The following is a 13,226-nucleotide window of genomic DNA, read 5'->3' as shown; positions in this document are numbered from 1 at the left end:
TTGAAACAAGGATAAGAACAAAATGGCATTGATAAGAAATAGGAAGGCCTCACTCTTACTTCCATATATACTATCTAACAAGAAAGCTATATGGCAATATTCTATAGATCATCTAAGATGTGCTAAACTTCAAAGACAAGTGTCCAACTTACAATGCATGTTTCCAATATATAGGCCATATAGCCAACTTGTATGAAAAGTGACTAACATGTATAACATATGGTCAACTTGTTGGCTAAATTTTCAACCTATCAATTACCTACCAACACTTAAAAAGTCAAATCCACATCTATAAAGCTTTTAAGAAGCTACTCCATAAGATGTTATCAAATTTACTTGCTTCTATTTATTTTTATTTAATTCTTCTAATCTAAATAATTATTAATATATATATATATATATATATATATATAAATAACACTCACTTATTTAGTTACATTCTTCGAATTCTTGTTTTTAATACTACCTAGAATTCAAATAGACTAGATTAATGGTTTCCTAGCTTATCAAATTACTATCATAGTAAATCTTAATGCACTAAATCTTATTCTACTCTTAGAAGCATTGTAGCTACTTACTAAAAAACTTGTTGAGATCTTTAGATATTCCAAGTCAATTATATAAGATCTTTGCCTTTATCATGATTTTGATGAGTTTTAATATAGGTATTTTTAATTATAAAAATATGCTTTATTTGGAATTGAAGTACCTATATTGACATGACTTCTTTTAATTGAGAATGATGACCAATATAAGTATATTTGGCAAAAAGGTTGGTATTTTTCATAGTTTCTAACTTATGGTGCTTCTTTAAGAATCCTCCAATACTAGATTAAATAATCATAATCCCAAACTTGTCTCTAGTCCAAATTGCAAAGCATTCTAACTCATCCTTGAATAATTAGCTTTATGCTTACAAACCTTAAACCTTTATGTGTTGGTAAAGCATGCTTAGAACATGGTCTTAGTTTGTGCAAAACAAAAGAACAAATCAATCAATTGAGTGAGCTGAGAAGTGCTAAAAACTTAAGACAGAACACCAAAAACAACACCCTAAAACCCAAACCAATCTCTCTACATGACAAATCCTTCAAGACACTTGATATGTGTTTTAAGAGTCCTAGGCAAGGAGGGGTCACAAGCTGATATTCTCTCTTGCTGCATGTCTTAGGAGGGTGGTCTACTCTTATTTACATGATTTTCTGCCCAGAGAAGTGTATATTTTTTATATATTTTTTTATTTTTTTATTTTTTTGTAACAAAAAACCACATAGCTAATACTCTCACACAACTCTTAAGTTCTGGCCTCTACCAAGGCTATGAGTTATCCGAGGAAAGACTGCACCTGTAAATGCAACATGGCTATTTTTGTAAGTCCAATATTTTGTTGTGAACATTATATCTAAGTTCATTATGGATTTGCTTTCCATCTCTAATGTTAAATTTTAGTTCATGTAAGTCAACCATATACGGAGCTGATTGCAGTTCAATGCACATACAGCTCAGTCACCAGCTGGGACTGCAAAGAGAAGACAAACAAGACCCAACTGGTAACCACACATCTGTCACCAATATTAAGCACAAGATTAGTAACAATAAGCACCAGATTTGCTCCACACTAAAATCATAATGCAGTTTACAATATGTAGTTGTTAAATCGTTGACGAAAAAAAAAAAAAAAAAAAAAAAAAAAAAGAGTAACAATAAGCACTAGAATTGCTCCACAAAGCCAAATGCAGTTCTCCACAACGCACCCGAGTGTCTAGAGCGATTCGTAAGCTCATGTTAACAGTGTCGTGAAGGGATTACAACGCAGCTCAAAAGCTTCGGAGCATCACGAACGGCATGAAGCAATGGCCGCAAGACATGGATGCTTATTGATCTAGAGTATGTTACTAAGCAATTTCTGTGGGAAGAACAATACTAACAATAACCCGCCCAACGGGACGACCATTCGCGTCCCGCGGCTCGCAACAGTCTGCTATTGAGGACCCTCAGACTGTGGTAGGTTGCACAACAAGTTCAGCTGGTTGATTTGCTGCCAAGCAAGCTGCAAATTCATCCGCCTTTGGAGTACACTAAGTTGCTACTGGAGGCAAGTCGACTGCTCAGTGGGACGCTGCATCCTCAAAGAATGGTTCAGGTGGAAGCGGCATGCACTACTGGTATTTACTGCTGCAGAACACTTGGCACTTAATGGTGTGCCGATTTACAATGAAGCCTGGGTTCACCATCACGCTGATCTTGGAGCGGCTGGGGTCCTCCTCATAGGTAGTCACCTGCTCCATGAAGCGGGGGTCGAAGTCAGAGGTAGAGGGAGCACGGAAGATGGTAACGGAATTCTCGTTGGCGAAGGCGAGGTGGTGCAGGAGCCACACCGATTTGAAGGCGTTGAAGAACGTGGCCAGGAGGCTGAGGGAGGTCTCCTTGTCGGTGACCTTGGTGAGCTGGGACAGGATGAGTTCCATGCGGATGACGAAGAAGCGGTGGAAGGTGGGATTGACGATGGTGGATCCTGACTTGCCGAGGGATCTCTCGATGGTAGGCCAATCTTGCTTCTTGAGCTCGTTGTATGCCTTGCAGCACGAGGAGCGGAGGGCGTCAAGGTCATAGATGTCAGTGGCGCCGTTGGGCTCAAAGCTCACATTCTCAAAATTCTCGTACAAGATCTGGTTCAGGAAGGCCTCAAAATAGAGGACGATGACGTTGCGCGGCATTTTACTGATCTCGCGCGGGGAGTTCCGCTGCTGCTCTAGGAGGGATATGACCACTTGCGTAGCGGATTCGCCTGACTCTCGGATATGGATGCACAGCGCCGACGCCAGCTTCTTCACGCACAGCTTGGAATCCTCGAAATGCTTCTGGAACATGGAGGGTGTGACTTCCAAGGTGGTAAAGCGGTGCGGTTTGTGCTTGGGCGAACCCGACCCCGTGTTCTCACGTTGGAGCTTGGCGATCTCATAGTCAAGTTCAATGTCTTTCGCTTCAGTTTGACGGACTCCAAGCTGCGATTCGAGTTCCTGGCAGCGCTGCTGCCATTGCTGGCACTTCCCTTCGGCTGCGTCCATGGCGGCCTGCAATGCTTTGAACTCCTCCGCGGTTGTCTGTTCGTTCTTCTTCGCTTGCTCCAGCTTGTAATGCAGGGTCTTGATTGTATACTCCATCACCTTGAAGGAGTTCGTATCCAGTTTCACACTCCCCTGGTCGACGACTTGGAAGAGATCGTTGATCTTGGTGCCATTGCCCTTTTTCTTTCCCCAGTTCAAGAAACTCAACACACCGCTTGCTCCCGACTTCGTGCTCTTCACGCTTCCAGATCTTGTCAGCTCGGAGGAGTATCCAATTTGGGAACCTGCCAGATTTACAATCTCAGGGTTAGAGCTTCTTTATCACCAATGAAACCGTTCATGGAAAACGTTTCGTAGTGCACAATTTAATACGCTCGTGAGGAAGATGAGTGGGCGTGACAGTACCTCCGAATCCCTCTTTCTCTAGCTCTGGGGAGATCATAGAGCCTTCTCCGCTCCAATTCGGCAAAGAAGTAGCGGGCTTGGCTGCATGTCCTCGTCGCCGGCTCCCTTGGAAAGACACACCGAGGTCCCTGGTGATGGTTTTGAGTGTGCTTGTGCTTTCAGTCTTGCGGCCTGTGAACATGGGTGAAATCGACCGAGAGAGGTTCTTCCATCCTCTTCCAGGGAGTTTGTCCGGTTTGTCAGATTTCTCCTTGGAAGCAGGCGATGGTTTCGTCAACGTAATTTCATTTCGCTCATATCCCAATTTGTTACTGGAGGGTGATGTCATCAAACGCGGGTCACGCTGCTGTTGCGTCTCTCTCGCGAAATCAGGGCTGGTAGGTTCTACCAATGGTCCAGCCCTCGATGGAGTTAACCATCCGAAATGTTTTTGCAAGGAAGGCTTCGGGATGTTCAGGGGCGTAACATTGGAGGCACAGTTATCCATTGGAGTCGTTCGATGGGGAGCTGGGCTGGCGTTCCACATACTGGGATGTTGAGGGGAGTTTGTCACGCTTGCGGCGTTGTTGTGATCTCGGGAAAAACAATTGTTATCAGGGCTACTAGGAGGGAAAATGTTGCGACGCGGGCTCTTCGAACCTGCACCGTTGGAGTAAGCGTTTCGGTTGCTCTGTTCAAGCACTTGTTGCCGATTCAGCTGGCCGCTGGGGTTGGGAGTTCGCTCAGGTGTGAGGAAGTTGTTACGCTCCAGGAATGTGTTGGGGCTCATTGGTCGTAACGGGTGAGGGTGCATTTGCTCGAATTCGGGGGTGTGCGTAGAAATGTCGGTATGAATCTCCTTCCACAGCTGCGCAACGGGAGACTCCACTTCACGGAAGTCCGTGTCCGCGTCGTGGAAATCACCCTCCCCTTGTAAGCTTCGGCAACTCATTTCCTTGCTAATGGGCGCAGCGATTTGGATACTCTCCAGACCATGCTGCGGGGGATCGGGATCTTTCACCCAACATACGACAGCAGGGCACATAACCTAGATCGTACACAGTTCATCCGTCAGAATTTGGAGGTACATTCCCTACAATAAAACATATGCCGCGCCAGGGCAGTCTAGATTACTCGAATGCACGTAAGAATCTCAATGCGCAACAAAATCACCACAACAACCGTGTCTATGCCCTCTCCCGGCGACAGATAGAATTGCGTTGTAGACCGTTCATATGGTAAACTGCTAAATTTTTGTACATGCAATCACACGCAAGTATCGATGACACAAGATTCTCACAACATTCCATGACAAGTGGTTTTCTGGGTAGTGTAATGAATCCGAAAGAAGGAGACGGAGAAGAAGCTTACAGGATTGAAGATGGAGTACTCTTCGTGAGAAGGGGTCGAAGCACGCCTGCGGGCAGAAGTTTGGGAGCTCATAGAAGTGTCAATAACATGGTTCTGGTTACGTCCCAAAGCCCTGACAGGACTCGAAATCTGCATTGTCCGTCCCATCCAATCATCCCTAAGTTACCCCTACTCGCTATCGTGCACCTGCTGTCCTAAGAAAGATCCACTGCTCGCCGGGACGTTGCATTCGTCCTTTACGCAGAATTCTCAGAAGCACGACTGAGACTGATCAAAGCCCTCAGCCCATTCCGCAGCGCATCGATCCTGCAATCTCCGCTCCTTACCGAGGTCAATTAAAATAGCCATACCCACCTAGCAGCCAGAACGTGCGACGTCTAAGAAACGTCATCCTACAGTATCACCCCACATCTCCGGTGCGGAAGAGCCATCTCAAGTATCCATCTCCTTACTGTCTCCCTCTCTTACTGGATCACAAACAAGCCATCACCGTCACAATGGACGTAACTGCAATCTGCTCCACCGGCTGGATCCTCTACATCACGCCACCACTGCACAGCACTTACCCTAAGCCATCACCTCTAAAACTCGTGTTTGAACCATCGCTCTCTACCACAAGGCTAAACCGGCTCTTTCACTCGGACACGAAACTCAAAAAGAGACAACAGCGTAGCGTCTCGCTCAGATGCAGTCCGGCGTCAAACTGGCTACAGGATATAAGGAAAGACCTGGTTCACAGCAAAAGCGCTGCACTCGAGTGGCGGGGCGCGACCGAGCAGCCTATTAAAACCACCAGTTAGGTAGGCAGGGGCGAGACCGGACATGGAGAAAGGTTTCACGTAGGGGGGAGAACTTGTGGAAATCGGCCAGATTTAGCGCGATGAGGCAATGGACCGGAACGGAAGGGAGGGGGAGAAGGGGTGAGGGGGAGAACCAAGCCGAGCCAGCGCGAGGAGGCGGCGGAGACGTGATCAGCGCCCAAAATGAAATATCAATCCCTGCAGCCCAGCAATGGCGTCTGGATCTCTGGGTTAATTCGAGTCTGTCGCCCAGCCTTTTCATTGATGACCCTGAATTTAGGCGAGCGGGGAGCGATTAAGGTGCCGCGTGGTTACGTCCGGGCGGGTAGAGCAAGTGTTACGATGCCCCAGTGATCGCCGCTGTCGCGCAGATTGCGGCCAGGCGGCATGTGCAGTTTGAGGATTCGGGGTCTGGAGGGCGGGAGGAAGGGAGGAGCCTCGTCTTGGGAGACGCTCCTGCGTCTGACTGCCTGGCCTCTTCTCCCTGGCCTCGGTTGGGGCTCCCCCTCCCCAGCGATTTTAAAATTCTGGACTTCCATGGGTGCGGCGAAGGGCGTCCAAGCACGCTGAAAAGATTAAGAAAAAGATATAAAGTACATTAATAGGTAGATAAATAAATATATACATATATAAAACCAGCAAGCCCTGGAATGTAACCACCACAACCTGCAACTGACACTCCTAAAACCAACCCCTCACCGATGAGGCAATTATAGATGAGTGGTTCAGCAAAGTGTGTTTAAACAATGACTGCCATTTGGGATAAAATTTTGTGTAAAATATAGAGAGAAATATTAACAAACAAAACAAAAAAACATTGCCCAATTGTAGATTCTGAATCTGTGGTTCTGTTGCGATTATGTTCTGGGTATAAATTGATATGCAAGATACTTGGTTTATATACAAATATGTACTCATCAGATTGTAGTCTATTAATTATTTGAAACTATTGTCACTGTAATTTTAAACTATGTCAGAAAAGAATGAAAAGAAATAAAGAAGGAACGAGGAGGTTGAAGAGGAAGAAGAAGAAAAAATAGAAGTTGGATGAATGTGGTCAAGTTGATATGTGGGTGGTCTTGTCAATATGTCATTCATTTACAAGTCTTTGTTCACAACCCACCATCTTCATTGCAAAATCACACAAGATAAGTTTTGCCTTCAACCAATCACGTTTATTGTATTTTCAAATTTTATGTTTGTCATTTCTATAGCACCTATTTGAAGAATAATCAAAAAACTGATCGTATCCTAATTTTTCTACTTTTCAGATAAAGGTTACAGAAAGTTCTGTAGTGCGTTAGCTCATCACAATTCGCTAATAAAATTGAATTGATAGATTTGAACTTTTTAAAATTGGAGCTGGTTATATATATAAACACTAATTTGATAAATTGTAAAATTAGAACTGTAATGTGCCGTTTGTTCATGAGCTCTGAGCAGAGCCAAGTCAAGCCTATCTGTGGATTTTCTATATACACATGCTTGCGTACTTGTATATTCTCAATGTGTTTTGTTTCAAGACAGAACATTATTTTGGTCATGAACAAAGCATCCCATAAAATGCAACTTCTAGTACTGTGTTTCTGAAGTTGGTATGTATGTATGTATGTGTATGTATGTATAAGTATATATATATGTGTGTATGTGTATGTATGTATAAGTATATATATATGTGTGTATGTGTATGTGTGTATGTGTATATGTATGTGTGTGTGTAAATGTATGTTTAATTGAGGTAAGTAGTTACCATTACAATTCAATCAACGATATTATCAGATATTACCATGCATTTTTTTTTTAAAAGAAAAAAAAAAGAAAAAAAAGCGTAGTTCTGTTAGGACTATCAAGAATCGAATCCACCTTTTTTTAACAGTAATTGGTGCTGTCTTCCTATAAAAATGACTTTCATTTTTATTTCACTATCAACCACCCAATAATATGCAACTCACTTGAATTGATATTTTTCATGTTTATACAAGCTCTGCATAAAAGCCCTTCAGTGAGTAGGTGAGAATAGATGGCACTCATCCACCTTATTACATCAAATCATCGTAGATGTTAAAGCTTTGTTTTTATCAAGAGCGACTTACCAAAATGAATTATTTACATACGACTTATTGATTTGTTGGTATTTATGCCAGAGTCATAGACCGCCAACAAAGAAGTTTCAGAGATGATCCTTTGCTGTTAACCTCTTCCAACCAATAAATGAAACCCAGAGCTTTTGGTTGGGTTAAGGCCTAATTGTTGACTCACACTAATTTCACGTCCACTACTTCGAAGAACATTAAATGAAGTAGAACAACTATCAGTAAGTAAAGCACACAACTACAAATGTAATACTCAAAGCTCAGTCAGGGAGGAAAATTTAGCTGGGAATTAATCCTCAACATACGAACACTCCTCCTTTTCCTGAACGCATGGCAACTTTCTGTTGATTCTAATGAGCAATTCCAGGCGTGATTTGCATGGAGGTGTTGAAAAATGGGACATGAAGTTTGTGTTGTATTTCAGCAACAAGGTACACATGGACATGCTCAACCAAAGACAAATGGCAATCTGGGTCTCTTCCATCACAAAAAGAGAAAAGCCCACTTTATCCTCTTTTCCAGTGCTGATGTGGGCAGTAAACACCTATTATTGCTGACGTGGACAACTAGGTTGGGGGCAGTGGCACTGGACACTGAGATGTGGTTGCCCGTCTTCATCGAATGGCAGTCGCGACCACAACCACTCACGCGGCGTCATCGATTTGTTGTTGGATGCGGCGACGTTGGGCGGATCAGATTGCGAATTCGTGTAACTAGATTGACAGAGAATCAATGCAGACTCGTTAATCACAAGTCCGCCGAAGGTCAGAGTTGCGTGAAACGGAGAAAACGGATGTAAGTTGATCAACTTGAGGAGAGGGTCGTGGTGAAGGGTCAGCTCCATGCAGGCTTCCCACCCCTGCAATTCGCCCCCGCCAGGCGACGCTCTTGCATCTGCAATGTTTCCTGTGTCAGAAGAGTGGCGTACTGTGTTCCCACACAATGGCGCCTCTGCTGTGGCCAGAGAGCTCGCCTATTGGCATTCGCGCTGCATGCTCGTGCTATGTTGATGCTCTCATTGTCTTCGTCCCTGCCGCTGAGCATGTCGCACGTCGACTCCCTGCCTGTGGTTGGCAACTGGGGCTGGTAACAGGGGGGCGAGATTTTCCTCCTAGAGTCCATTTTGTGCAGCGGATGAGCGCAACGTGTGCTGGGGCTTCTCCCTGGAGATGCGATTATCTCTGCAAAAGCATGACAAGGAGGGCTCTCACCCGCTGACATGGGGTTCAAGCGACATTCTGAGCTGGATCTGAATGCGACAGGACCATGAGTGTGCCCGTGATGGACATTGCGTACCCAAGTGCCATGGCCTGGGTGTCGCAAGCATTCTCGTGTGGGGTTGCGATAAGCGGATCCGCCACTTTTCCGCGATGCATAGCTCGGGGAGCTGTTCATGAGTGTCACCAGCTGGTCTCGCGCGTCCATCAGCGCATCCGCCAATGTGGACACCACGTCCCACACGTCGCTAGCATTGCCCTTCTCCCTCGCTGATCCTCTGCTGCCGCCATGAGTCTGCACTCCATTGCGGGATCCACTTAGCACATCTCTTCCACATAAATTTTCTAATTTCACATGCCTGCTGTCGGAACTTACCCATCGCACCCTCGCTTGCGCTTGCCCTAGTTGTGTTTAAGATTTGAAACCGTTTTAGTCTGGACTTGTCTTCCGTTCGGGAGAGCAGGAAGGAGGATAGAGGAAGTTAGGGAACCTGAGGAGAAGTGCGTCGCATTTTCAACTGCTACGGGCATGCACACACCAGTAGCTTGGACTCCTTCACGGCAGCAATATACGGCGATGATCATTTAGGTGGGGCATAAAGTTGTGAAACTCTCTTTCGTCGGCTGGTTGGACAGGCGGTTTGAAGGATAGTTTCATGGGCGATCCAGCGGCGAAGCAGAGTTGATGATGATTGGATTCATTACTGCTGCTGTGGATGTCGTGTTCGTCAATTCTGCATTTCAGCCTTTTATATAATTTTGAGATTGTACTGCCTGTGGTCCAATTCCCACCCCGTTATCTCTCCACCCCTTGCATAGTTGTTGAGAATGTCCCCAGGTGAAGTTAGACATTGATGTTTTCTATAGCAGATTTTATGACAGAAGACTTAAGAAGCGACCCCAACAGCACACCATGCACCACGTCGTGGAAATGCAACTGCTGAGCGAAGAAACAGGCATCAATGCAAAATGTACGTGGGGAATTTACTTGCATAACGAAAATAGGGTATAATTGCTGCTGCAACACCGAAGTAAAGGACAAGGAACAAGAGGCAAAGTCAAGTTCCGCAGACATGTCCGGACGTGTGAGTTGCAATGATCTGGCTCAACGATGATTGCGACATCGCTGTATGAGTCGTTCAGCTTGTGTACACACCGATAGACATGCAGGGATCCGGTCATTGCAAAACATGCAGCCATGAGTGAGTTGGTTATGGCCACAAATTAGGGCGAAAGTGTGGAGAAGAAGATGAGTCTGTGTAAAGCAGTGAGCAGTGGAGACGAATTCGCAATGCGAATGTGCAGAGCTTTCAGACGATGTGGAGAAACCGTTGCGCAACCAGGATATTCATCTTCCCCTGACCTCCTCATTCGCCTGAGATGACGATGTTGTGAACATTACCCACCAACATTCCGGTACATGAGAGATACTGCTTCCGCATGAGAGCAGTTCCCATTGTTCTCAAAAGTCTCTCAAAATTTCGTGCCAAATAACTTCCAAGGTTAGCAATTCCATTCAGAGCACGTTCATGACCATAAGGAACTCACTCGAACATCATGAACTTGTCAACATGTCCCCAAACCTGAAGGTCAGCTGAGGCTCTGCACAGAAACTTGTGCGAACTGTCGTAATCTTGTCTACTAAGATGAAGTTCGGGACGTTGATGTTGAGAAGGATGATGATGTGCTTGTCCTCAGGCTTGCTCGTCATGCCAACGGCAACCTTGCCATGAAGGTCCTCCACTGCATGGCTCACAAGATCTCAACTTCAAGTGTGATTCTTCTGATTCTGAGTGGATGTTTGATATGTCCATGGCGATCGACGGAGTTAGCTGCATGCAACCTCAGCCTGGTTTGAGTTACCATCCTGAATGCAGGTCTGGGAGCTTCGACCCACCAGAACAAAATGCAGCCAGTGTTCTGTGCTTTCACAGTGGCCGAAACTGCCTCAGAGAATTACGAGGATTTGCTTCTTCTTATACTGGCAGCAGTTTCACCATGTGAGTTGGCAGTTCATGGAGATCCCCACACAAGTCAGTAATCGATGAGTAACTATACAATTCAGGTGCGGGTGTCAAGGCTCTGGTTCCATTGCTACTTCACATTTCATGGAATGCTCATCTTCAATAAAACTGAATAGGGTCCCAGTCAAGTGTTTCTTACATTATGCCTTGCATTCATAGCTGTAGGGTATTCAGTGACAGTCATAATTAAGTATGAAATCAATTTTCACAAAAAAATCTGATTAACGAATTGTAGTAAAAATCAAATTTGAAAGAGAATTAGCTTCTAAAATGAGCCAATGTGTAAGTACAAATTCAAGCAATGCAAATGGTAGAATGAAACATGTGGATGAAATCATTTACCGTTCAAACTTAGTTTTGCTCATATTTGGATTGCAAGGTATCAATGTAATCTAAACAACAAATCTAATATTTACAAGTGGTTTTTTGAGCTTGGTTGAGAGCATGGATATGGTAGCAACCTATAGATTTGTAATTTTACACATCACTAGTGCATACTATGGCAAAATGGCTTCATTATGATATGTCTTTTAAGCTAAAAGCCAATAGATAAAAGCTAGTATTCTAGTAAGGCTAAAGAGAGGTGAGAGTACTAAAAAGATTGCATGAGATTAGCAAGTATTTTGAAGTTTTTTTTTACAAATTTGTAAGCAATATTTGTATGAGTTAAATGACATAAATCACAATGTTGTGGTAAATCAAGAGTATTTATTGTAGGAAATTGGAAAGTACTTAAATAAGTAATTAGTATTAGTGATTTGAGACAACATCCAAAGTAGGCATGTATATAAGAAATAAGGCTTATATTCCTATGTTTAATTCCATTGTTTGAAATCCAAAATTAATTAAAAGTATCTAAAGTTTACACCTAATCCAATAAAGTAAAGATTAGAATTTAAAAAAATTTATAAACATTAGTCAAATGATGATTAGGCACATGTTGTGTTCTTTGATAAAAGAAAAGTAAATCAATTTTACTTTAATAGTTGTAATTTGTACTAGATTTGTGATTAAAAGTCTTTAAGTGCTAGAACAATACATGAGACTGAAGTTTGGATGTAGATGAATGTAGGGTAATATGACTATAGAGAGCCCTTAAATAATGTGCAAAATTGTGAGAATAGTAGATTGATACATTAAAAAGGAGATTTTAGAGTATATATTGATTTATATATTGTATGCATATACTTTGAATTTTAAAAATATGCTTATCCACTATAATAATGATTCAAATTATACATCCAAACTTATGAGTTTGTGATTGAAATCACAAAAAATTTCTCTTCTCAAGTAGTTGGCAGAATCTCTGAATCTCAATTTAATTGAACATTTGTAAGAACATAAGACCTCTCTAATAGAAATGCTAAAAATATGGACTTATATTAGAGATTTTTGGACTTTAATTACTTATTATAAATGTAAGAGATTATATAGAAGCATGCAAAAGCTTATTAGAGTTGTAATTAGGACTAATAATATATAGATAGAATATTAGATTTATTTAAAATATTATAATCATATGTAAGTTTTAGACCTATATTTATATTTACATATTTTTTTATTATACTATATATAATTGACTTAAAACATTAGCAAATATATGCCATTGTAAAAACTATCTTTTCTAATTTATGGTATCATTTTTAATACATGTATTTTATTTACATTGGTTTTTGAATTAGATCAAATTGAATTCATACTTAATTATGATTATTACTATATGTATGAATATATGTGTTTATGAATATATGGTATTAGACTTTATTGATTGAATATTAATTAATAAGTAAAAAGTGTAAACTTGTAGTAGGTACTTGTATCTTATAAAGACCATTTACAATAGTTTATGGAAATGGCAAGATAAATTATGTATTTAAAAGAAATATTGTATGTGGAGTGAGATAATATAACATGTTCATTCATTTGGTTTTTTTTCTTTACTACTTTTATTTAAATAAAAACAAGATATTATATTATATATATTCAATATATTATCAAAAATTTCATGCAATGACTTTCGTCTACTCTTAGATTAGTCCATAAATAACAAATTTTCATGTTTTTTTTATCACAAATATATTAAAACTGGTAAAAATTTAAGAAAGAAATGTTTTCAATTGAATGAAGAAATTATTATTATTTTTTTTGAATTAGACTAGAGATAATGTAATTTTAAAGTCCTTCTTTTAGAATGTTACAAATTTATTTTGACACAATGTGAATATTTTATCTTTATTATTTAAAATTATTTTCACATTTTATTTTTTCA

At 41.7% G+C, this 13,226-nt stretch overlaps 2 protein-coding genes and 1 long non-coding RNA gene across 4 annotated transcripts; 1 reads left to right on the top strand and 2 right to left on the bottom strand.

Moving 5' to 3' along the window:
• Window positions 1-1,763: 1,763 nt before the first annotated feature.
• Window positions 1,764-5,516, bottom strand: LOC112289188 (uncharacterized). Its single transcript, XM_024534189.3, has 3 exons — window positions 4,824-5,516; window positions 3,474-4,500; window positions 1,764-3,352 (listed from the first exon to the last, which is right to left on the bottom strand). Exons 1-3 carry the CDS (start codon window positions 4,968-4,970, stop codon window positions 2,160-2,162), a joined length of 2,367 nt encoding a protein of 788 aa, XP_024389957.1. The 5' UTR covers window positions 4,971-5,516; the 3' UTR covers window positions 1,764-2,159.
• Window positions 5,517-8,111: 2,595 nt separating this feature from the next.
• Window positions 8,112-10,699, bottom strand: LOC112289525 (uncharacterized). Of its 2 annotated transcripts, XM_090255025.1 has the most exons (3): window positions 9,922-10,699; window positions 9,425-9,707; window positions 8,112-9,228 (listed from the first exon to the last, which is right to left on the bottom strand). In XM_090255025.1, the coding sequence occupies exons 2-3, from the start codon at window positions 9,443-9,445 to the stop codon at window positions 8,551-8,553; spliced, it is 699 nt and encodes a 232-aa protein (XP_090111151.1). In that variant the 5' UTR covers window positions 9,446-9,707; window positions 9,922-10,699; the 3' UTR covers window positions 8,112-8,550. The 2 variants fall into 2 exon arrangements, with proteins under 2 accessions (XP_090111151.1, XP_024390546.1); XM_024534778.3 differs by having other exon boundaries at window positions 9,425-10,699.
• On the top strand, window positions 10,301-11,368 carry LOC141045999 (uncharacterized). Its single transcript, XR_016505887.1, has 2 exons — window positions 10,301-10,435; window positions 10,632-11,368. It is a non-coding gene; the product is annotated as an uncharacterized LOC141045999 (long non-coding RNA).
• The last annotated feature ends 1,858 nt before the right edge of the window (window positions 11,369-13,226 follow it).

This window comes from Physcomitrium patens, chromosome 12 (assembly GCF_059467195.1).
Source record: "Physcomitrium patens ecotype Gransden chromosome 12, ASM5946719v1, whole genome shotgun sequence".
Lineage (NCBI taxonomy): Eukaryota > Viridiplantae > Streptophyta > Bryopsida > Funariales > Funariaceae > Physcomitrium > Physcomitrium patens.
Note: the sequence above shows the minus strand (reverse complement) of the source record. Positions and strands in the feature narration are given on the sequence as shown.